Below are 25943 nucleotides of genomic sequence, written 5' to 3' on the forward strand. Positions count from 1 at the left end.
TTTGATGTTGACTTACTTATGGGAGGGGCATCCCTGTGCATAGGGGACTCAAAAGGTCTTACTTCAGTTCTTCTAGGGAGAGTCATCATTCCTAACCCACGCGGGTGCTCTGTGGGGTCAAGTGTGCTGGCCAAGAGAAGCTCAAAAGATACAGGCTTCCCAGCAGACACTTCTGGGCGGTCATTGTCTAGATGCGCAGAAACCAGGGCTGGAGGGAGAGGCTCCCCCAGAGAGGCGGTGGGTATGAACAAGGCTTCTGGACTACCCAAGGCTGAGCCAAAGGACAAGGGAGGGTATGGCTCATACCCAGCCCCGCAGTCAGCCATGCTGAGAGATGATGCCAGAACGGCACCTGCCATGGCTGGATCTGAGAACAGAGTTCCTTCTCCTTCTCCGAGAAGCCTGGCTAAAGACCCGGAGGTTCCAATCAGGCACAGCTGTCGACAACCCAGCTCTCTGCGCTACAGCTGATCCAGTTCTGCTACTTGCGTTTAGTGGTGATAGACCCAATATTGACATACTCCATAAGGCATTCAGCTTGGACTGGGGTTTTAGGAGCCAAAGAGATCCGATCCTGGACTCCAGGGACGTTTTGCTCCATTGGATGGATATTTTGTGGTTTCTGTTAGAATTTTAGAAATGATGATGAATTACGTGTTTATTTCACTAGTGCCTGTTGGTAGCAGATATTTACATTGCCTGAGAAAAACAGCCCTTCCTATTCTTATAAAGATTGGCTGGTTGATATCACAGTATTCATGATCCGTGTTAATACAACGGGTATGTAGCCTTAATCTTGAAATGGTCAATTACGCTTTGTTAGTAGGAAGATTTAGTTCTCTGAAATCAAGCTCTGTTGCTTATGTGGTCACAAATCTCTAGCTAACCACAGGGCACATTAGGATTGATGTCTAGGTGGTTAGTGTCTAAAAATAACTTTATAAATACCATTTTCACTGGTGATAAATCTCAATCACTTAGTCATGTTGACTACTTCAATTAACTATTCTTGTGAGTGCTAAAGTAGTTTGTCCTCTTTTCCCTACGACTCTCCTATTTGAATTAGGTGGATGCATGAAGCTTTCTTTCACCAAGGTAATGAGGCCAAGTAACAGTTTGACTCCTTTTAACATTTATTCAAGTTTTATGGTGTTGAACTTTGAGATTTTTTCCCCTCCCACTTAGTTATTATGCTGTTCCATGCAGTTGCAAGATCGCAAACTTTTTGCATGATTGCAGATACCATCAACTACTTAGTTTCAGACACAGGACCAAATTCATCTCAATTTCCATCATTTATCTGTCAGCAATACAACATCACAATGATTTATTACAAATTTTTTTCTTTTCCACCTAACTTCCAGGAAAGCACTCATAAGAGAACTTGATATATTTTTCAATAGAACTAAAGAGATAAAAAACGTAACTTGGTTGACCTATGTCTGGCTTTGGAAATGCTTCCTTAGAATACAAGTGAGTTCAGCTTAGTGATACTAAAGAATGTCATTTAGTATTGATTTATCTCAAAACTCCATTGTCTGAATTTCTTTGATCCAATATTTCTGTAGTTACCAATTTTTATCTTGTGCTTCAGACTCAGAAAGCAGCAAACAATGCAATAACCCTTTACTATGCCTCTGTTTCTTCCTGAGCTCTTTTCACAGAACCTGTTTGTTTTCTAAGGGAAGCATTTAGTTTTTATTTGCATGTTAAACTTTTAGCTGAGTACCTAGAGGGAGCCAGAACTAGTACAACTAAACAGGAGTGGTGGTTTAAGGTTCTTCTTATCACGCTGATCAATTGTGGGCTAGAGGAAACTAGCAAGGGAAGATGGAGAGACAGCTCAGCAGTCTAGTTAGTTCTATTCCAGGAAAGAATTAGAGGGAAGGCATGTAGGGGAGGGGAATTTGTTTGGATGTGTGACAACTACTGCAAGTCCAGTTCATCCCACTCAGCAGAGACCCAGGCCCCAGCTGTCTACATATTTAAATACCTATGCATGTCAGCGAAGCAATAGCTCAGTCCCTGGAATTCCCATTTTTTAAAATTATTCATCAATGTGTAGTTGTACCACATCACTTTCTGAGCTGGCCACTGGCTCTTGCCTGACTGTTTACTCTATTTACCACTCTTGGGGGAATGGTTATGAAAAGAAAGGAGCTTTTCTTTGAGACCCAACTCAAAGTCCTGTGAAGCAGTTGTCTCTCTTACAAAAAAATGAGTTATTTTTCCTTGAACAAACCTAAGCACAATACTGGAAAATAAAGTTATACTGGAAAAGAATGTCATCATTCTAATTTGCCCAGGAATGTTTTAATAGTACAGTACAATATGTAATAGTACTTAATGGTATTAATAGTATTTAATAGCACAGTACTGGGGTTGGCAAACTTTTCCTGTAAAGGGTCAGAGAGTAAATACTCTAGTCTTCCGGCTATGTGACCTCTATTTTAATTACTCAACTCTGCTGTGTATTGTGAAAGCAGTCATAGAAACACATAAACCAATGGGTGTGCCTGTGTTCCAATAAAACTTTATTTATGAACACAGAAATTTGAATTTGATATAATTTTTGCATGTCACCAAATATCCTTCTCTTGTTTCTTTTTTGTTTTTCTTTTTCCCAGCCATTTAAAAATGTAAAATCAGTCTTAGCTTGCAAGTGGTGCAAAAACAGGCAGTGGGCCAGATTCTGTGAGCAGATTTGGTTTGCTGACCCTTTTTGTGGTAAAAAGAGCCCATGATTTTAGCCTCAGCACCTGGATTTGAGACCAGGATCTGTGATTGACTGGCCTTGTAGCCTTGGGGAAGTTACTCAGTTTGCCCAAACCCTAGTTTTCCGTCTATAAAACGTAAATTATAATACTCAAGCTCTGATGGTGGATTAGAATTAAATGAGAAAACTTGTGCAAGTACTCTGAATGCTCCAAAACACCACACAATGTAGGATGTAATATTGTTTGGTTATTATTGTACATACTGTGCTTTGTCAAAATCAAATAGTAGCCTGACAGAGCTTTGACTGCTAGATGACATTCTACATCAAAAGCTCTCCAAGATGTTAAGGGCAGAAATATTAGGAAGTGGTATGCTTTACTCAATTTTAAATTAAAGGATAACATTTTCTTAAATGCAGGGTGGCCATAGAGTCTAGAAACAAGATATTATTAGTTGATTATATTGTAATGCAATATCAATGAATCATCTATTATGTATATGTTGCCTATGTTTTTTGACTTTATAGCCATCCACAGAAATGAAACCATAGAAGATAATGTTTACCATCTCTGTAGGACATTTAATCGTCAACTACCCTTATGACTCTTCTGAATCATATAGAGTATCACCCAAGTCAAGGAAAGAAAGACTGTAAACTAGTCAGACTCTTGGCAAGCTGTTTTGGAAATGACTGTGAATATATATATATATATATATTTAAAAAAAATCTTGTATCACTTAGCTAAGCAAATGATTTCACATTCTTTTGCTGAGTTAACATAGTTTTCTAATGGAATTTTTACAGTCTCTTTCTCTGTCCACCAGCTCCCATATTTATAAACAGTTTCTGAACATCCCAAAGATACTGGCTTCAATCTAAATAAAAAAGCAAAGGGGAGAAAGTAAGAAACCTGAAATGTAAGAAAATGTAGCAAGGGAAAACATAAGAATGTTGCTTGGAGACTTTAAAACTTAGGCTTTTAAATGAAGTCATAAATAATTTTTAAATTAGAGTATAATGAAAAACAGACATTTCAGAGCCCTAGTTTGGTTAAACCAGCAAGAGAAAATTGTGCTTAAGAAATAGATTGACCTTTTTAGAAACAGTAGCTGGATTTCTGTTAGGGAACATAAGATATTGAACTAAATCAATGGAACTGGAACTGGAGAACTAGGAAAAGAGCAAAAGAGAGGGACAGATGGAGGAAGGGAGTGGGGAAAGAGAGGTTTCCTTCTCCTGGACATAGAGTGTCTATGTATTGGACCAACCAGGCTAAAAGGCCATGTTTCGAAGGGATGGAAAAGTAATGACCTGACATTACAGTGATTGCAAAGGTGTTAATCCAAAAGAGTATAGTTTGCCCATGGGACATCCAAAGACATAAACAATTTTATCAGTTACATAAAGCTGGCATAAATAAATAGGTGCTCTTCCAGTTGGAAAGCATATTGGGGTGGGTGGAAATGAGGATCTGAGGGTCTTGTCAGCCCTTGGGGAGGTCATGCTCCCAGCTGAGTCTGCCCTTTCCTCCAAACTGGAGTCAACTGTGGAAAACTGTAACCCTTTAGCCCAAAGTTCTTATCTGGCTAATGGATACTGCCATGCTTTTATGGGAAAGGGACTCAAATACACCATCAAACAGACCAAAATATCAAGTTGAGCGTGATCCTCATTCATTATGAGTATTGGTACATTAAAATAGGCTTATTTATTTCCATAGCTCTGGATTTGCTAACAAAGTGACTGCGTGATCGGAGCCTGGATATGGTGGAAGAGAATGGGTAGAAATTGTAGGGTCATCTTTGCTGAACTGTTAATGAAAGACACCATTCAATACTTGCTACTTAGAAAATTCAGTCTTAATGAGCTTTTTTCAGTTCCAAATTTTAACAGTTGACACAAAATACACTGTTAAACTGTGTTATCAATAATTGTAGAAAAATAGACATGTTTGATAAGGACATTCTAATAAAAGGTTCTTCTGGAGCATCCTCATTTAAAGATTCAGAGGCTCACATTACAAAAATGAGATTTGGTTCATGTTCCATCTCCAACCACATTGACACCAAAGACAGTGAGAAGTAGGGAAAGACCTCACACCTGGGTGCCCTGTCACAGATACAGAACTGACGTGTGTGCCTGACCAAAGGGTTGTCAAGGCTCTTCATTCAGTTGTGCTCAAGGGCTCCCAACTGCTCTTCCAACCAGACAACAGGGTGTGTGTTGTCCTTTAAGCCTTAGTAATGGATTTTAAAAGGCCCATTGAGTCTTTAGGAGCTAAATTAGCAGACTTTTTGCAGCCCCAGCTGATCTTGCTTTGTGCTACCATGCCTCGCCCTGCAACTCTGGTGATGCTGCAGGGATAGCGCCCCCAAGGCAAGAGGGCCCTTCCTAAGGCTACACTGAGGTAAGGCCACAGTACCTCCCCACAGCCTGGCAAGAAGTGTATGGGGCTCCCTCCTCCTCCTCAACTACAACCTCCTCTTTGGAGTGTGTGGAATGAATAAATGATTCAACAAACATTCAATGCGAAAAATGAAATGTTGGCAAAAGGAAAGAATTATGGCCAACAGTTTTGTTTTCCATACGGTCAGTGCCAAGAAGCAGTTGTCTTGATACAAGGTGTCAGAAGTGGGAGAAGAGAGACCCACCCCCCATGTCAAATTGAGGAGTTACTTTCCTTATCTCTGGGCCATGCTTTTTAGTAGACAAGGTCCCCAAACTACAGTGTGAAGGCCTGTGCTATCTGGTCAGGGAAGGCAAGGGCAGCAGGGAGGGACAGCTAGTTTGAGTTCTTTGACCTCCATGGTGCAAAGCCTCAAACTGAGCACAGCTGTAGAAGTTGAAAATGAACTTGGATCCAGTCAAATGAATATTTATGATGGATGATTATGTTAGGGAACAAACAGTTTATAAATGCCAACTTAATGTGAAAGATCTGTTTCAGTGCAAAATCTCCACCTGCCCTTGAGGTTTTGTCTAAGATTCTCTTCCTTTTCTTATTTTTTCATTTGAAAATTTTTTCATTTTGAAAATTAGATTTTCAGTACAAAATACTATTCCTTCCTTCCCTCCTCCTCTCCTCTCCTTCCTTCCTTCCTTTCTTTCTTTCTTTTTATCTTTGCAGATTAAAATGAATTAAGGCTGTAGTTTTTTGTTTTCTTTGATTGGGAGACACTTTGGATTTGATTTCTAACCTGTGGCATACTCTAGAAAGATTTCTTAGACAGTCACCAAGATTGTTGATCTAATCTTTAAATACTGAACTCTGGAAATTTCATAATAATAAAATAATAATAATAATAATGATAAATACCAATGCAAGGAATGCTGATGGATAAGCCCCCCAGGTATAGGAAGAGTGCCAGATGGAGTCAAGGTATGTGAGATCAGTGATTACAATATACTTCGCCCATTACATGCCATTATGAATTTCATGACTTTAGACCCAAACCATCTTTTACAAACTTAACATGTCTCATATTTTAACTGTGATTATAGAGTGAAAATTGTTGGAGAGTCAATGATTTTGTAAAAGAAAAGTTTCTCAAACTGTGGTACTACAAAGGGTGAGAGCTAACTTGAAAAGCATAAACACATAATTCCCATCATTCGTGGGAATTCCCTGGTGGTCCAGTGGTTAGGACCTGGCACTCTCACTGCTGGGGCCCTAGGTTTGATCCCTGGTCAGCGAACTAAGATCCTATAAGCCACGAGGTGTGGCAGAAAACAAAAACAAAACAAAACAAAAAAACACACATCATTGGTGACATGCCAGAGCATGTCCTCCTCCTGAAATTCTGCCCCAGGCTAGTCAGTGAGGTCTTGTTACTTAAAAAAGAGACCTCAGTTTTGTAAACATTTCACAGTATATCAGCATCCTGGTGGTGTCTTTTGCCGTCTACTGAACCTCCAAACTTCTCCCAGACCTATGGCTTATTAGATTCAATTAAAGGGAACAGTGAGGTACCCAAATGGCTGCCAGTCTGGGACACGGAGCAAAGGCCATGCACTAAAGGGCCAGCGGTCAATGGGACCAAAGAAATCCAGAAAACAGGACATCAGAACAGAAATGCCTACTGTACTTTGGAATCTTTTTTTTTTTTAATCTTATTTCTAAAGTTATATATCTAAACCTACATTAATTTTACATCTATGTACATTATTTAGAAGTTTTGTTCTACAGTACTTTTGTACATGCTGGGTTTTATTACTAACTGCAAAAGAAAATAATTACATAAGGCATATATATGTACAATGTTTTGTCATTACCTCACCTGGGTCCTATAACTGCAATGCCCGCAGGGGGCAAGCACCTCGCCCTGTAGATGAAATTTATTGACATGTATAAAACTGAGGGCTCGACTCTATGTCTCACTGCATGAATGAATAGGCACCAGAGACCTTCCTCATCATATCCCAGGTAAACTCTTGGATGCACTCTTTTGAGTGATCTGGTATTGTACAACACATGCAGGTAAGTAGCAGAAATCTCCAGGACTCGGATGTGTCGTATTCAAGGAGGAGACCAGGCTTGGGTCACAAATGAGGGCACATGACACCTTAACCCAATCTGAATCTGCCTTGTCAATCTGAATAACTGAGAGGGCAGGTAGATATTTTACACCTTGAAGATTTGTTTTCTGGTAATGCCAAACTTCAATATAAGGAAAGAACAAAGTAAGAGAGACAGAAAAGAAAGAGAATGAGAGACAAGGGAAGGTTGTGGGCAAAGAGGAGAAGGGGTGGCCCAGCCAGGGGACTAAACTTTGGATTCGTTCTCTAGATTCGTCACATCACCATTCCTCTCCGTCTGCTCCTCAGGGTTCTTTCCTTCCTCCTCAGTCTCCAGTTCTGCGTGTTGGTTGAGTTTGCTGGAGACGGACCAGCTCAGGGGCAGCTCAGCCCTGCTGGCTAACTCGGCCAGCTCTTTGGCACTGAGAGATGGGGTGCTGGTCTCGTAGGTCTCGTGGAAGCTGTTGTAGTCGACTTCGTAGAACCCGTCCTCCAGCGTCAGGACAGGGGTGAACCGGTACCCCCAGAGGATCTCACTAGTGATGTAGGAGCTTCGAGCTTGGCACGTCATCCCTGCAGAGAGGAGAATGGAGGCTTTAGTGTGTGTGTCTGTGGGCTTTGCATCGCCCAGGGGACTCAGGGAGACAGGCAGGACTGCTGCATGTGGTGTTGAGACTGTGACCTGCATAGGCTGCTATAATAGGGAAGAACAGATCTGACTCCATATTAAATCTGCTTCTTTTACTTTAACCTTGTATTCAGTTGTTTTTGCTACAAGTTAAGAATGTTGCCTATAGCCTGAAATATACAGGATAGCCCATTCTCAAGGCTCTGACCTTTAAAGGTATAACACTTGCCCATTCATATAGAGATAAAAAGTTGCAGAACAGAGGATAACATTTGTCTTGTTGGAGGTTTACAGGGGCATCATGACCTGACCTACATGTACAGATGTAAGAACAAAGGATTCTGACACCAGGAAGTCTGCAACAACCAACCACGCCCCCTCCCTTTTTAGTATAAAAGAAGCCTGAATTCTAACTCAGGTAAGATGGTTCTTTGGCACACTAGTCCGCCATCTTCTTGGTCTGCTGGCTTTCTGAATAAAGTTGCTATCTCTTGCCTCAACCACTCTTCTCTTGATTTATTGGCCTGTCGTGTGGCGAGCAGTACGAGTTTGGACTTGGTAACAGTGCCACAACTACAAGGAGGTGTCTTTCTTGTTGTAGACATGTGCTACCATGCAGGAGGGCATGTGGTGGAGATCCCAGGCTTCCCCATGGAATCCCAGGTAGCAACGTGAAAGTGCTGGCTCACACCAGGCGCTTGCAGGCACTTGCCTGCAAGGTCAGGCACACACACAGGAAAGCATGTGTGCACATGCACGCAGGTACACACTCATGTGGTTGTACCTTGTCCACTTTTTAACTCCAGGATCATCTGAGGTCATGACTCTGGTCTCACACCGCTTTTAGAGGTTTTGCCTGAGTCCTGCTGGGATTTGAGTCTTGGCTTTGGCCACAGACTTAGAATGAAATTTGACATTTTAAACTAAACTTATGCTGCCTTTCAGCTGGAGGTCACGGATTTATGTTACCCTCCCATTACCGTGACACAGAGGCAGCTACTGTGGTCCCCCAAATGAGGTTGGAAGGGATGCTGATCTGAGTTTGTACTTTCCCCAGGACCCGTGGAGATGGCTGTTCAGATCGTGTGATAATATAATACTTTAAAGTCGCCCCCCATCTCACCCGCCCTTCCTGCTTATAGACAAGAAGACTTTTTCTAATTTGCACAAAAATGCCATAGGAGCTACTGGCAGCCCAGGAGTCGGGGATAGCTTCCTTGTAAATGTGAAAAGGCAGAACAAGGGAAATCCCACCTACCTCCTTAGAAAAGGAAACTAGGCAACAGGCTTGGTGTAAAATATGGGGAATGCCATTGGTGCATTTTTTTTTCTGAGGTCGAAGAATTCTCTTATGTAACTTCTCAGGAAACAGAAGCGTTCATTCAGCCATTCCTTCAGAGCTGACTTTCCATTAGCTCAGTAGGCCCAGTACCAAGGGCCCACAGTGCTTTTAGGGGCCCATGAAAATATTCATCTTTATATAAAGTATATTGCATATTATATAAGGTAGATTATAGACTTTATATTATATTATATAATTATATAAAAAAATAATTAGAAAAATTTTAAATGGAATAAAGGGCCCACAAAGGTAAAACCACGTAGGACTCACCATAGTCCTACTGCAGCCCTGTGTTCATTCATCCAGGGAAGCAGCCAGCCAGTCAGTCAGTATATTATTCCTTAGGACAGCCTATAAGATATATTAGGCAATTGCTTTATGCTGAATGCAGGTGTGGTAAGGAGAACAGGACACATGTAGGTTTTACACAGAAGGGTTCAGATCTACGAAATATTCCCACAGCAGTGCACCTGTTCCTCGTGGCTAGAAGAAGAAAGTTGGGGACCAGGGACTGAAGTGACTGACCCACTGCAGCTGGCAGAGTCTGAGCCCATACAGCCCTCATCCACATTCTGCTCTTCCTCTGACCCTCAAAACTGAATGCTACCCTTCTTCAGTGTTTCCCTGACTGACCCAACTATGTGGCCCGCCCACCCCCATGCCTCTGAAACAAGTACTGCAGGGCTACTGGGCATTGTAAAGCAAAGAACAACAGCATCTTGCTTTTATTTCTCAACGTTTCTCTTCTGAGTTACCAGCTCTTTATCTGTGTTTGGGAGTGATGGGGGAAGGCAGGTGATGACAGGATTCTGTGGGCCCAGAGTGAGGCACAAACAGGAAGTCAAAAGGAAAAGGTGATAAAATACCTTTCAAACTTTTCTTCCCACCAAGGAAGCATATGTTTATTGTGACATGACTGGAAAACAGAGACAGGCAAATAAAATAAAACCCACCTAGATTTTGATTTCTGGTTATGGAAATGGCCCAATGGAACTAGAAATTAAAAATACAATTATTAAAATTAAAATCTATATGGAGGTTTAACATCCAATTGGAATTGACTGAAGAGAGAATTAGAAACTTGGGATACAGGTATGAAGAAACGACACAGGATGCAGCCAAGAGGATGTCATTGGGACTGATGGAGAAAGGACCTCTGAAAACCCTCTCCTCCATGAAAGCAATGAGAACGCTGGCAGAAACTGACAAAGCAAACTCTTTTAGAACTCTGTAAATGAACTCCAGGAGTGTTTGCTCAAGAAGAATGGCTGAATCGCAGTAAGAACCCTGAGCTTTGGGAAATTTTAACTTTCCCCCTGCTCAGCTTCATGTTAGCCTTAAAAATCAACAGCCTGCAATCATGGTGCAAAAGAGCATTCTAGCAACTACTGGAGGGGTCAGAACAGGATTGGAGCTCTTTCAAACCTCATGCTTAGAATTGTCATCATTTGAAGTTTCTAGCAGTTCCCTAGAAAATCCCATTTACAAGGCTTGTCTCTTTTTGACTTGGGACAGAGTTTGCCCAATGCAAATAACTTGTTCCCTTGGGCTGTTTGTCAAAAACAACCAGTGGTTAAACTTTGTACTCTCTCCACAGCCCAAATTCCTATGTCGTTCTAACCCCCAGTACCTCAGATTGTGACTTGTTTGAGAGAGGGTCTTTAAAGAGGTAATTAAGTTAAAATGAGGTCATTGGAAGGGGGTCCTAATCCAATATGACTGGTGTCATTATAAGAAGAGGAGATAAGTTACACAGACACGTGTAGAGGAAATACCATGTGAGGACATAGGGAGAAGATGGTCATCTCCACCTACAAGCCGAGGAGAGAGCAACCAACCCTGCCAAAACCTTGATCTTGAACTTCCAGCCTCCAGAATTACGAGACAATAAATTCCTGTTTAAGCCGCCCAAGTCTGTGGTACTTTGTTATGGCAGCCCTAGCAAATGAATGTGCTTATTGAATTCCACAGGGATAGTAAAATCCCTTTTCATAGTACCACTTTAATAGGATTAATTTATGTAATCAAAAATGAATAAGAGAGATTTAAACAAATGCTTGTGGATGCTTTCCCAATTTTTATTCACCTTTTGGTGTCCTAATTCATTTGAAAAGAGATGAAAATAATATTATTTGTCTAACAATATCGAAAAGTATTTCTAGTGTAAGCTGATAATTTTCATGTTCTTCAGAAAGATTCGTGTCTTACGTATTGACATTGGTCCCAGTCCATTCTTAGAAAAAATGTGATTTTTACTGATGTTGAAAAAGTAACAAAATAAAACCAACTAAGGTACAGCCGCCAAAATTACATCAGCGTGTGACAGCGGAGCCCTTGTGATTTTCGATGTCACTTAACTCACTGAAGTGTGACCGTGACTCTGAGACCAATTTTTCACAGATTGTGTTTCAGGCTTTGAAATGAGTGTGGGCCGAGGATGCAGAATTTTCTTTGCTTAATAAAAAAGATTAAAAATGAAAAACATGAAAAAATCCACAACACTAATAATGGAAGATAGGAATGGTACATGTATATTTACCATGCACATAAAAGTTTAGATACTACCTATCTATGGATGTACAGAAATATAAAGTAAAAGGAGACCGCCTGATCGTCAGAAAAAAAAAAGATTCAATCAGTGTGTATGCAAGTTGTGTTTGTTTTTCATATCAGAAAGATCATTACGGTGTCCTGAGGTAGGTTTTTTAAAAAATTAATTAATTAATTAATTAATTAATTTTTGGCTGCATTGGGTCTTTGTTGCTGTGCGCAGGTTTTCTCTAGTTGCGGCGAGCGGGGGTTACTCTTTGTTGTGGTGTGTGTGCTTCTCATTGCAGTGGCTTCTCTTACTGTGGAGCACGGGCTCTAGGCACGTGGGCTTCAGAAGCTGTGGCATGCGGGCTTAGTAGCTGTGGCTCGCGGGCTCTAGAGCGTAGGCTCAGTAGTCGTGGTGCAGGGGCTTAGCTGCTCCACGGTATGTGGGATTTTCCCAGACCAGGTCTCGAACCCGTGTCCCCTGCACTGGCAGGTGGATTCTTAACCACTGTATCACCAAGGAAGCCACTGAGGTAGGTTTTTGAAGTGAGTGAAGTAATCTCTGGAAAAAGAGAAGCTCCTTTTGTAGAGATGAAAAAAACCTGAAAAATCTCATCTCCAAGTTCAGATCACAGACTTTACTCTGAGCATGCTGGCTGTCTTGCCATTTGCATTTATATTTTTATGCCTGTATTTGTGCTATTTGCTTTATCTTGAATGCCCTTCCCCCGGTGGACTCCTGCTCATCTTTCAAGAGCTGATTTATTATCTCCTTTCTAAAGCCCTCTGGGACCGACCCCACTTGAGTTGGAACTAGGAGCCCACGGCTATCAGGACGTGTCAGTGACACCCCATCACAGCCTTCTCACAGCCTTTGCAGCTCATGCTAAGTGTCTGGTTTCCTGGTTGGACTGTGGATGCCTCAAAGTTCGTTTATCTTCTTTATTTCCATATTCCTAGCATTTAGCATAGTGCGTCAACATTGGAGGTTCCCCCCAAATACCTGTTGTTAAGTGAAGGGAATGGACCTAAGGAACTCTAGGGAAATGTTGACTGGAAATGTCTGACCTGTATTATTAAATTAAAAGATGGCTTGTGGTCCTTAGAAAAGAAAGTGGGAGATTTCTGTTTCCATGTTATGTCAGCTTACTTAGGAAGGATCCTCAGCTAAGATACAAACTAGATACTGGAAAGTTACAAACTCCCAAATTTTAATCAAAAATAAGTTCAATAACAAGTAAGGGATGGGACTTCTGGGCTTGGTGAAGATGGAGTTAGTGCAGCCTTTGTCTTCCGTTGCTTACAGTGAAGACTTCTAGACAAAACACAAAATGCAACAACCTGCAGACTCTGAAAAGTTACCACTAGTGGGAAGATTAGGGAGGGGTACCAAAAGTTGAAGAATGACTTGTTTGGGGGTAAATTTCTTGGTTTGTTTTTTTCTCTCTTTTATCATCTGGCTTTAACCTGAGAGTGGTCCCTATGCAGATATGGGCTGTGGTGCTGCAACAAAATCTCAGAGAGAAACCCTGTCTTTCTGGCCAAAGGACCAGGACAAGTTGCCCTTCTGGGCTGGAGAATGGGGGTGGGGAGCCCTCATTAATTTTTGTCTCTCTGCACCCAGCCCTCAGTGCTGCGTAGTCCGGAGCTGGGAGAAAATGTTTCTGGCCAGAAGACTGGGAAAAGAGGTCTCTGTGGACCAAAGAGTTTGTGGCTGCGTTTTCCTCTCTTCTCACTGCCTTACTCTGAGAATGAACTCTGAGCCTGTGAAACCGGGCAGCAGTATGGGTGGCCAACACGTAGAGAGAAATCCTGTCTTTATAGACAGAGAAGAGGGGGTCTGGGAGCTGAAAAGGGTGGGGAATCTCACAGAGGACAAAACTGAAGAAGAGTATCCCCTAATTCTGTGTATGAATAGATGCAAATCATGAATAAAAAGAAACGATGAATGAAAAGAAACTACTATGTGTTTCATAACACATATAATCATACTTTGAAACAACTTCAACGAAGAAACTCTAATGGGAGTTCAATAATACTTAGAACTGAATGATACTGAAATGTAAAATGTCAGGATTGTGGGATACATGGAAAGTAAGAAACATGTATAGACCTAACTGCTTATATTAGAAAAGAAGAAAGTCTGTGCAGAATATCCAAATTAAGAAATTAGTAAAAGAACAACAGGATGAATCCATGGAAAATAGGCAATAAACATCAGTGTATAAATGAATAAATTAGAAAACATGATATTGAGTGAAAAAGCAAGTTGTATAGAATATATAAAATATACCATTTTTATAAAGCTAAAAGTAAGCATAAGTAATATATCATTTAGAGGCACATACAAAATTATTTTTTTTTAAAATTAAGGGAATGATAAAAATAAATAGTTATGTTAAGGTGGAGAAGGAATACAGAAGTAGATATAGCAGTAACGTTCTAGCTCTTAAATCAAACAGTCAGATTGGAAGTGTTTTCTTATACCTTGTAACATAATACGTGACATGCATTATTTTGTACTTAGTAAGTGCTATATTTTAAAAGATTGCTAATTCTATTTGTTGTTGCAGTATTAGCCTGCTTATCTTTTGTGCAAAGGCTCCTCTTGTTCTGTGTTTTCAGAACTGTTTTTTTCTTCTGTTTTCTTTTTTTAATTGAAGTATAGTTATTTACAATGTTTCAGGTGTATAGCAAAGTGATTCAGTTATACATATATATATATATTCTTTTTCAGATTCTTTTCCATTATGGTTTATTATAAGATATTAAACATAGTTCCCTGTGCTATGCAGTAGGTCCTTGTTGTTTATACAAACTTATTCTTTTTATGTAAAGAATTGGAAACAATAAAAAAGAATTGTGACATAATCTAATCTATATAATTCTGCTTTGTACTATTATTTAAATGTTTCCAAACATCTGTTGGCTCAAAATAGCTATAATGTCTTTTCTTAAAGTTACCCTGTGATCAGAACGGTTAACCACTCATTTATTTGGGTCATATTTATTAAATGGAATCCATGTGCTAGGTACTGAGTTCCCAGCCTCAGGGAACTTACTGTCCGTCTTTTCATTCCTGTAGAAGCTCAGAATCAGGAATTCTGACTGGGACTTCCAGAAATGAGGACCCTTGCCTGCGTCCCCTAATGACCAAGGGTTCGTGATAACTGACATCCAACTGGGTGCCTGGGGTCTTCGGAATGTATGGTGGGGGCAGGGGAAGGAGGGAGGCTCAGTGCATCTGGGGCATAAACTCCATCCATGGTCTCCTTGGCTCCGTTATCCAGCTAGTGGGGTTAAACAGAAATACATGATTGTGTTTCTCACCCTTCAACTAGTTTTTCGTGCATTTTTATTTCCTTGACAGTGAGTCAGAAATTGGGTCTCTGTAGAGTAAGATGTTGTCTACTTATCCTCCTTGACTGCTTTCTGTGCAAATAACCACAGGAAATTCCACAACTGAGAGTCAGCTTAGAGGTGGGCAAGACGAAATCGGGGAGGAGGACGTGGCATGTAAGACCTGTGCTATGAATGATGGTCCCCATTTCGTTTCATTCTTCATTATCATGTCATTGTCATCTTCATGGAATATTCCCAAGTAGTTACTGTGAACTGGGGCTTCCCTAAGCCCTTTACCTTGTCTATTTCGTTTAATCCTTATAACAACCCTATGAGCTGGTGCTATTATTCCATCCCTGTTCTACAGATGAGGAAACTGAGGTGTGGAGACCACTCATGTCACATCCCTGGGGAATCTGGCCTCACAATCTCAAAAGAAACAGGTGGACACTGACATTGCAAGACAGCATTGAGGCCATTGGGGTTAGAGGAGGAATGGCCTGTTGGTGTGTTCGTGGGTCAGGCATGTCTTTGACTTTGTGCTTGAGGAGCCTGCTTGATTTCCATAGCAGTGTTGTCTGGTCTAAGTTATTTCCACAAAGCCCAGAGGCACACGCGCGCGTGTGTGTGTGTCTTAAGAAAAATTATTGCACTTCATAATTTCTCCACTGAGAGCTTCTCTGGTTAATCTTCCAAGAATTTAACTCACTTGGAAGTCAATAGAAACAGCCCATCTTTTTTGGTGGTGTTTCATTCCTTGAGTAAGACTACGTTAGAATAAGGAGTGGTGAAGGAGGGACTGCTTGTCATTGGTGGTGAACAAAAAGCCCAGGAAGCCGGGAAACCAGACTGAGGCCCAGTTGAGGGATCTAACAGGCACTGAGCAAACACAGGTCAGACCCTGCAAGATGGAGATTTAACAGGCAAAGCCTTATTTTTAGATTCACGGTGACAAATGATGACTGGAGAAGTCTTGTGCAGAATACCAATATGAGGGCTTCCCTGGTGGCGCAGTGGTTGAGAATCTGCCTGCCAATGCAGGGGACACGGGTTCGAGCCCTGGTCTGGGAAGATCCCACATGCCGCGGAGCAACTAAGCCCGTGAGCCACAACTACTGAGCCTGCGCGTCTGGAGCCTGTGCTCCGCAACAAGAGAGGCCGCGATAGTGAGAGGCCCACGCACCGTGATGAAGAGTGGCCCCCGCTTGCCACAACTAGAGAAAGCCCTCGCACAGAAACGAAGACCCAACACCGCCATAAATAAATTAATTAATAAAAAAAAAAAAAAAAAAAAAGAATACCAATATGATGAAAGCCATCCTCAAGAGAAAGCCCTCTGGATAAAGCTGGAGGTATGCACTCAGTAGATAGAAAATGCATCAAAATTGCCTGGAGAATGTGATTCCAATAAAATAAGATGGAATAAACCACCCTCACCACTTTGGAATTCTGTAAAATTAATCTATATTGCCAATAGTCAGAAACAAAGAATTGACTGCAGGCGTTTTGTCTTTTTATTTCAAATACCAGGCTACATGATGTAATGTTTTCCTTTACTCTTTGTTCTCATTCTCAATAAAAACTGCACTGAATTAGTGCAGTAATAAAGTGTTCTGCACTAATGTTTATAAGTCTTTGTTAGGGAGAACGATCTTGGTGATTTACCAAGCCCAGTGTCAAAAAGAAGCAGTATAGAGTAATCTCTGCCATGATGTAATAGTGATTTTAATTCATTAGGCTCAGCCAACTGCTGATCATTTAAACAACAAGCCCTGTCTTATGCTCAGGTTAAGAATACCTTCAATAAACAGTTGTACTTCTTCTGTCACTGAAATTTTGGATGGCCAGTGAGGTTCACCTCTAGCTACACAAAAAAATATTGAAAAGTGTATTTTTTTAAATGTTTAAAAAAAGGCATTCTACATGTGTATTCCTAATTGTCCTCTCACCAAAGTAACTGATAAATTCATAAATCAAGTATTGAATTAAGTAATAAACATTATTTATTAAGTGTTTATTGTATGCCTGGCACCAAATACTTTATGTGCATCAACCAACTAACATCTTACAACAGCATTCATAGGTAGATGATGCTACAATATCTATTTTACACATAAGCAAACTAAGACCAAGAGAGGTTAAGTAAATTTTCTGGGTCACACAGCTTTATGGACTGAATTGTGTGCCTCCAAAATTCCTATATTGAACCCTAACCCCCTCATGTGACTGTATTTGGAAATAGGAACTTTAGGGAGGGAATTAAGGTTAAACAAAAGTCACCTAATCCAGTAGGACCATTGTCCTTGTAGAGGAAGAGGTACCAGAGAGCTTTCTCTCTTTCCACGTGCCACGTGAGGACACAGCCAGAAGGTGGCCGTCTACAAGCCAAGAAGAGAGGCCCTACCGGAAACCAGCGCTGATGGTGCCTTGCTTTTGGACTTCTAGCCTCCAGAATGGTGAGAAAATAATTTCTGTTGGTTAAGCCACCCAGTCTGCGGTATTTTGCTATGACAGCCCTAGCAGACTAATACCCGTCAGAGTGGAACTAGGGTTCTAATTTAGGGAGCCTGTCTCTAGAGCCTATGTCCTCAACTGCCACACTATTATATCTGTTTTTGAAAACAGGGGTCATGTGTTCATTGCGACCTTTATAACTCCTATAAGTGCCTTATACTTATATTTACAAAATAAAATGGAGAGTAGATGAATCATCATGGCCCAAGGGATGTTGCCACTGGGTGTTGTAACTTGACTGCCAAATAATACCTGCTCACCATTTGTCTTTCCCATCATATCTACCATTTTTTCCCCACCAGCTCTCCTAAGCCTGTCAATTCTTACCTTGTCTTCCATACAAATGTACTTATTCTCTACTCAATCTGGAGCAGTGGCTACCAGCTTCAGAATGTTGCTTGGAGACACTAAACAACCTTGATTCTTTTTGAAAGAAATCACGAGATAGCCTCAAATCAAATCGTAAACTGCAGGATTCTTCTTCAACCTCTCCCATTCTATATTTGTTTCTCTCTTCTCCAACAGTTCCGGGTTCCCAAAAATCTATACATTTATCATTGGCTCTATCCTACGAACACACAAAGCAGCTTTGGAATGATCACACCTATAAGTCTACTGAAGAATTGTTTGTACAAGACTCAGACCTCACAGCAGAGGACCAGATATGCTTCCAGTTGAAACAGGAAAGCCCCTGTGACTTTACAAGAAAGCCCCAGTATGTACCAGTAAATAGTGAACCAATGACTGCCAAATGCACTTGAAAGCCAATTAGAACGCTTCCCTGCTTCCAAAAAATTCTATAATAGAACACTACCAATCAAAGGCTATCTTAACACTTCCTCCTTTTACTCTGTAAGTCCTGTGAGTTTCTACTGAAGGAAAGAGATGGTAGCAAACTATCTCGTATGATCTGAATAAACAACCTTTTGTTAATAGTACAGGTGATCTGTGTACTTTTGAAACCATCATCCACAAACCTATGAGGTAAAATTAAAAATTGAAATTCTTTTTAATCTTAGACTATTCCCACTGAGGTAGTACAATCCAAGTACTGAGTTCCAAAGTTATTGGATTCATCCTTTTTCCTATGTGGCTTGTTATCTGTTTTATATCTAGTTAGGTTCATTTGTTTCTAATTGTATTTCCTTTTAGGATTTGCTTTTGTCGTCCTTTTTTTTTTTTTTTTAAAGAAATTTTAAACCACTTAAATAGTTCAAAAATTAAGTCAGCATAAAAAGATATATTCAGAAAAGTCTCATTCCCACCTCTTCCTCTACCCCATTTCTGCCCACCTCCTATATGCAGCCATTTTCATTTGTTTCTGCTTTACCCTATGTTTCCTTTTGTAAAATAAGCAAACTTAGATGCACACACATTCTTGTTTCTCATTTTGACCCTACAGAGGGAATATATTTCAGAACAGGAAGTTGTATGAAGATTTCCTTCTGCTAAAGCAATTTGAAATCTCTGGACGTGCTCATTTCCTTTTATCATAGAATCCATAGGCTTCTCAATGATACAGTGGAGCAGAACAGTGGGAGCTGGAAGCAGACAGGCCCAGGTTTGAATCTGGGCTGCCCAGAGCTGCAGTGTGGCCTGGATAGGCTACTTAGCTTCTCTTATTCCTCATCTGTCATAGCTGGGAAAATAATGACCAGAGTAGAGAAACGATGACGGCATCTACAAGAAATTTCACATGTGAAAGCCTTGACGTAGGGCTCTGCTTGAGGACATCACTGGCAATTCTCTTAGTGCCATTCCTTCCCTTGGTCAAGCATAAAAGCTGACCTTTCTTGTAGAATTAGCAGCATTGATCAATAGCATTTTTTCCCTTACATCAAGTGTTTGGTTGCTTGTTGATTTTTTTCAAAAGGAATAGAAACCATTCAGAGAAAGATCTGGAGACATCATGTTTCATCTTCCTGTTGATGTCAGGGTTTACTTTATGCCTTACTATTCTTTGGACATTTCAAAATACCCTTTGATACCTGATATTTGAAGAGTCACCCGTCTCTTCATTGTCCCCCATTATTCTGCATTTTCCAGGCAGTGGTTCCTAACTTTTTTTGGTCAAGGACCCTTTTGGGAATCTTATGAAATTCATGGATCCTCTCTTCTTAAAATATGCAAACATACAACAGTTTGTAAAGGCTCAAGGGCTCAGGAACTTGCTAAAATTTGTGGGATCCTAGGTTCAAACAAAACAAAGAGAAGCAAAAACAAAAGAACAAAACAATTCTGCTTTAGGAGAAGGTGTGTGCGTGCATGTGAGGACGAAGAGGTTTAAGGGAAAATAGAGAAGAGAGGGTTTAGTTAAACTGCAACTGGGTTATAGGCAGGTCATGTGCTTTCTCAGTGGCCAGTGCTCACCCTACTAGAATCTTCCTCACCAAATTGCAATTGTCAATATTTGTTCCTACATTTTCAAGTCTGGGGATGGGGGTTCCTGTGGGCAGGAGCTCTGTCTTGGCCACGACTTTATCTCTGTCCCCTGCTATAGTGTTTGGCAACAGTGTTTGATAATATGCCCAGTAAGTATTTGTTAATGGCTAAATGAATAAAAGGGCCCAGGTGATAATAATTCATTTATTCATTCATCATATAATATTTATTGAGGACCTACTATGTGTCTGGCATTTTGACGAATTCTGGGCATCAAAAGATGACATGGTCCCTGGGTTCATCGGATTTATAGTCTTCTAAGAATGGAATAAATATCTAAATGAAAGTAAAATTATAACTGTAATAAATGCAATGAAGAAAAGGTAGATTCTTCTATAAAACATAACAAGGAAATCACACTTGGGTTGGTGTGGGAATTAGTGAAAGTGTCCCTGAGGATGTGGCATTTGGGTTAAGACTTTAAGGAGGAGCAACGGAATGAGTGAGGTAGGGATAAGTGGACTATATCAAGGGAGCGTTTCTGGCAGAAGGAGGCTCTGTTGGAGGAGGGTCCCTGAGGTGTCCAAGAAACTGAAAGACTAGTGTGTTTGGGGTATGGGTGAGGGGAACTAAATAAAATATTGCTCTGGCTACAGAGGGAAAAATGACTTGGAGGAGGGCAAAATGTGTGTGGGGAGAAGAGTGAGGAAGCTACATCAATAGTACAAAGAAGAAATTATGGTTATCAGAAGCAGAAGAGAACCAGTGGAGATGGGGAGACTGAAACGGACTGAAGACGTATTTAGGAGGCCAAATGGATAGACCTCTGTAATGAATTATTCATGGGGGTGAGTTAGAAGGAAGAGCCAAGAATGATGCCCAGATTTCTGGCTCAGGCAATGGGATGGATGGTGGTGCCACTGGGAATCTTGAGTGCAGGAAAATTACATGTCTGGTTTTGGGAATGTTAATTTTATTGTGACTTTGAGATATGCAAGAATATTGAATAGGTCCTTGGGATAACCAAGTCTCAAATCCACAGAAGAGGTCTGGATTAGGTATATACTTGGGATGTCAGTGGCATGTGAATGGAATTGAAGCCTGGGGGCAGATGAAATTGCCAAGGGAAGGGTATGTGATGAGAAAAACTGAGGATGAGACTATTGTGAAAATTTAACATTTGAAGGTGGAAAAGGATTAGCTTGCCCAGCATGTTGAGAGAGAGAGGGTGGCTAGAGAGATAGGAAGAAAGGCAGAAGAGTGGAGGGTGGCACAAGCCACAGGAGAGGGGTGTTCAAGAAAGGCAGGTGGTTAACAGTGCCAAGAACCGATGAGAGAAAATTGCCTCAGACTGAAAATTATACATTGGATTTCAGACATGGTGGTCACTACCAACTTAGTGAGAGCTGATGGGTAAAGGAGTCAGTGAAGTGGTTTGAGAAGTGGGCTTGGGGTGAGGAAATGGGGTGAGTGAATTTAGGAAAGTTTTTCAAGAACCTGACTATGAAGATGAGGAGAGAAGGCAATAGTTAGCAAGGGACATGGGGTTGAGTGAGTTTTTAAAGATGTGGGACAACTGCCCACGTTCAAATACAGATGGGAAAGGCTCTGGTTGAGTGGGCAGGGCTCCATCTAATGTAAGAGAAGATGTAATCAGTAGCTTATGGTTCTGGAGAGACGGGTAAAGCTAGGAAATCAAGGTGGCAGAAGGAGGCTCTGTCCTTACAGACCATGGGTGTTGGTCCAGGTAGATTTGTGATATGTGGCAGAGTTGAGCGAATTTCTGTCTGAAAGTGCCTATTTTCTTATTGAAGTAGGAGGTGGGTGGGGGAAGACTTGAAATTTTGTGTGGAGAGTGGGAGAGCGGATTGATCAGAGAAACAAAGAAGGATTAAGACAGGAGGATAATTATGAACTTGCAATGAATACTTATTGCTTATATTCCTTCTTCCTAAAGGTACTCAGAGTTTTATTAGGTGCACCCCCTCCACTATAGCCCATGAACTTTGGGGTCCCACTTGGCTTAAGCTTGTTGATACATCTCATTTTCTTGGCCACGGTCATTGGTTCCAGAAGGCATATGATGTTCCTTCAGTGGTTTGTTCAGGATGGATTTCAAACCATTGCATAAAGTGATGGGCAGAAGTGAGCTCTCCTCATGATTGTGAACCAGGGCACATACAGCCCTGCTGGCTGCTGGTGGCCATATTGGGGCTGTGAAAGCAGAGAGATAGGAAAAGATGACTGGGAGCAGACACCTTATCTGTCCATGGACTTTGCACTTGTGAGAGGCAACAAACCCCCTAAGTGTTCTAGACTGGCTGTCAACAGCATCCTAAAACAATCTGTCTGACCCTGGCACCAGTTTGCCCTGATGTGTGTTACCTACTCTAGCCAGACTGCTGGGGTTAACACGTGGGTCCATTGATCTGCCAACTAGACCAAAACCAAATGAAGACTAATGTATTCATTTGTTCAATAAGAATTTATTGAATACCTTCAAAGTGCCGTATATATTCTGTGCTTGGTGATGGGGATTCAGTGATGACCTTGACCTCAGAGAGCTGACCATCCAGTGGAGGGCTGCAATAGGGCCAATGACCCAATTCTCATCAAATTTCAGTAAATGAATGAATGAGTGAATGAGTTTCTCATTATCACTACGACAGTTCAGGGTGATTGGCCGTATTCTCCTGAATGGCATATTGCCTTAAAAGTTCCCCCAAACTTCAATTCCCCTTCAAAGCTCTTCTTGATGTTCATTTCAATCTACTTTTTCTCATCAAAAAATACTAATTTTAAGGGGGTGGCCAAGGAGATGGTGAGAATTTTCTCTGGGTCTAGACCTACATAGAGATGCTATCAAATGTGCTAAGTAATAAACTGGTCCTGATGCTGACATCCAAAGGACACACACTTACACACACCCACTCACGCTGGGGCCCGCCCCACGCCGCTGCCAGACTCTACCCTGTCAGTGCTTGTCCAGCTGGCCACTAGCCTTTCAGTTTTCACTGTGCTCTCTGTTGGTCGAGGAAACATCACTTTAGAGCCGATTCCTGCAGTGGGGATTTTGCTGGAGGGACCCATGAACATGCAGAGGGAAAATCTTTTGGAACGTTCATGAATGCAGTTTTGTTCCTGATGATCCCAGGTTATTCCTGGCTGCCCTGTGTCTTCCCACTCATGGCGTGAATGCTTTTCACGGCTTCATGGGGTGGGTGGAGAGGGGCCAGCTCTCAGCTTTGACACACTCTAAATTACACTTTGAGTCCAAAGTTGCACCAGTGGCCTGGACAGCAGGGCTTTCATTGAGAAGAGCAAAACTTTGTGGAGAGAAAATAAAAAGGACTTGAAGCCACAGCTATGAGAATTGAAGTCTTCCTGTGCCATTCAGGAAAGTGAGACCAGCTGGGGAGAGGGGGGACCGGGTGGAGGTGTTGGGGATGTGACTAGGGCTTGCACACTGCCCGGGTGTCCAGGAAATGGCTCAGGACCCCCTGCCTTGGGCCTGACTTAGGCGTGGGAAGAGGCCAAGACAAAAGGCCCTAAAGAGTTTGAAGTGGAATCGGAGATCGTCAGGACTCAGTGCCTTCTCCGTGGCCCTGGAAGATTTCAGACCTCATGGAGCAGCCTAGGGTCGGCCCAGCTTCTGAGAGGCTGGCTGCCAGCACTGACAGGGGAGTGTCTGGTAGTGGCGTGGCGGGAGGGGCCCAGAGTGAGTGGGTGTGTGTGTGTGTGTGCATGTGAGTGCACTGTGCATGTTTGTGTGTATGTGGGTGTGTTTTGCCCTTGTGCAAGCTCCCCTCGTGTGCGTGCAAGTGCATGTGTTCCAGAGCGTGTACGCGGGAGTGCGTGTGTGTGTGTGTGTGTGTGTGTGTGTGTGTGTTCCCACATTGCTCCACCGACAGGGTGGAGCCACTGGCAGGCCCAGTGGGGAGAGGCGCCCAGCAACTTCTCCCCAGGAGCCTCGGCACCTGGATCTGACACAGGGACACTAGGGGATACCCTCAAAGACCTTGGGGGGAGCAGCAAGGAGACAGGATGCACTTAAGCCACACCCCTCCATCCCTCGTGCCAAAATGATGTATAACCCTCCCCAATTCAGGGCTCTCCTAGGGTGGCGGAGGGGGACATCTCGAACGACAGTTTAGATCTGAGTTAACCCCATTTAAAGTTGGAAGTGAGGGAATTCCTTGGTGGTCCAGTGGTTAGGACACTGTGCTTTCACTGCCGAGGGCTCAGGTTCGATCCCTGGTCGGGGAACTAAGATCCCACAAGCCACAAGGTGTGGCCAAAAAAAAAAAGAATTTGCAAAAAAAAAAAAAGTTGGAAGTGATTGTTACCTTTTAATTGCCAAATTTAAGGTTTCTTTTTTTCTAGGAGGAAACAAAAAGGGAGCTTAAGAGAAGAGTTAATTTCAGTCGCAGAGAAAGTCAGTTCTATCTTTACTTATCTGAGTGCTGTCTATAAAATTATAAACTCCCCTTGAACATGTTTCTAAAAGTTGGCTTAAAATTTTTAGAAGTCTTTCTCAAATAAGACATAAAATGACATTTATAACTAAAATGCCTTTGTCTTGGAGGGAAAAAGCAGAGTCTGCGAGCCTGAGGATACCCTCTGATGAGTTTACAAAACTTGGGAAAACTTATGTGATCCTATTACTCTTTGTAGAGTTCAACACAAACATCCTACTTCAACTGGCTTTAAGATTCTAGTAAAACCAGTTTTGAGTTTGATAATTAGAACAATATAGACATTTGGGCGTGGGGCTCAGTTTTTTCCAAAGACTTAGGATCTTTTTGGTGGGTAAAGATGTACAGATGGACCATTTCTATGGACCTGTGGGCTCCTGTCCAGTACGTTGATTCATCCGTGTTAAAAGCATGTACTGTGGTTTTGAGAAGACTAAAACTTACATGAACTACTGCCTACATTGTTTTTGTGGCAACTGAGAGTTAAAAATGTTGGGGGAAACTCTAGATGATGACCTCATCCCACCTATCTAGCTTTTTATAAAATCCCAAACTCAGGTGAAACTGCGGGCAGGCAACAGATGGGTGATCATGTCCTGCAAAAATCAGTTACATGACTGTGGAGCTCCTACTATGTGCAGGCTCATTGGATTGGCTCTGCAGCTGACCAGGCCAGTCCTCTTGGCCATCAGGACCCTCTTCTGGGGCTTCGGGGTCCTCTGTCTACACTCTCTCCCTGGATGATCTCATTCACTCATGTGATTTCATGTGCTGCTGGCTTTCAAACCTCCAGCCTGACCCTCATGCCTGATCTCCAGACCCGGACATTCACCTGCCCACTGGGCATCTCCCCTCCAGTGTCTCATTAAATGCTCCTGATGGAACACGTGCAGCCACTTTCCCTCCAAGCCTGCTCCTCACCCCAGGTTTCTGATTCCGGGTACCATTACCACCAGCCGGAGAGAATTGTCTCCTCCCCCCAGCATCCACTCCCTGAACACATCTGGTTGATTCTGCCTCTGAAATATTGCTGGGATCTCTGCTTCTCCCTCCCCTCATGGCCACCACCATGACCCGTATCATCTCCAGCAGCAACTCCTGCCTTCAGCCTTTCTGCTCTCCTCTCTTTCCTCCTCCTGCCACCAGAGTGACCTTAGAACAAAGCAGATCTGATTCTATCTGTTTCTGGCTTAGAGCCTTTCAGTGACTCCCTATTGCTCCTCGAATAAAACCCCAAATCCTTACAGCTTTCTCTCTGGGTCTCTGCTCTCACTACCTGAAGTCCATCCTCCTCTCACCTGGCTGGGTTGAGACCTTCCTCGGGGGCCATATTGCCTTCTCCAGGGGGTCTTTCCTGACCCCTGCACTGAGTTAGGCCTCACTGTCACTCTCACCCATCACACCCGCCTGTTCCCTTTGAGACTGTCACTGCAATTCTTGATAAAATGCCTGTATTCCCTGATAGAACATAAATGCTGTGACAGCAGGGAC

At 42.1% G+C, this 25943-nt stretch overlaps 1 protein-coding gene across 1 annotated transcript in view; it reads right to left on the reverse strand.

Annotated features, from left to right (window-relative positions):
• Positions 1-7373: 7373 nt before the first annotated feature.
• KCNJ6 (potassium inwardly rectifying channel subfamily J member 6) overlaps positions 7374-25943 on the reverse strand; it is a 107383-nt gene continuing 88813 nt past the window's right edge. Inside the window, exon 3 of the mRNA XM_036849728.1 lies at positions 7374-7807. Coding sequence (XP_036705623.1) covers positions 7482-7807 — 326 coding nt within the window. The 3' untranslated portion in view covers positions 7374-7481. The remainder of the gene's footprint in view (positions 7808-25943) is intronic.

The sequence above is a fragment of the Balaenoptera musculus genome, chromosome 4 (genome assembly GCF_009873245.2).
Source record: "Balaenoptera musculus isolate JJ_BM4_2016_0621 chromosome 4, mBalMus1.pri.v3, whole genome shotgun sequence".
Classification (NCBI taxonomy): Eukaryota; Metazoa; Chordata; class Mammalia; order Artiodactyla; family Balaenopteridae; genus Balaenoptera; species Balaenoptera musculus.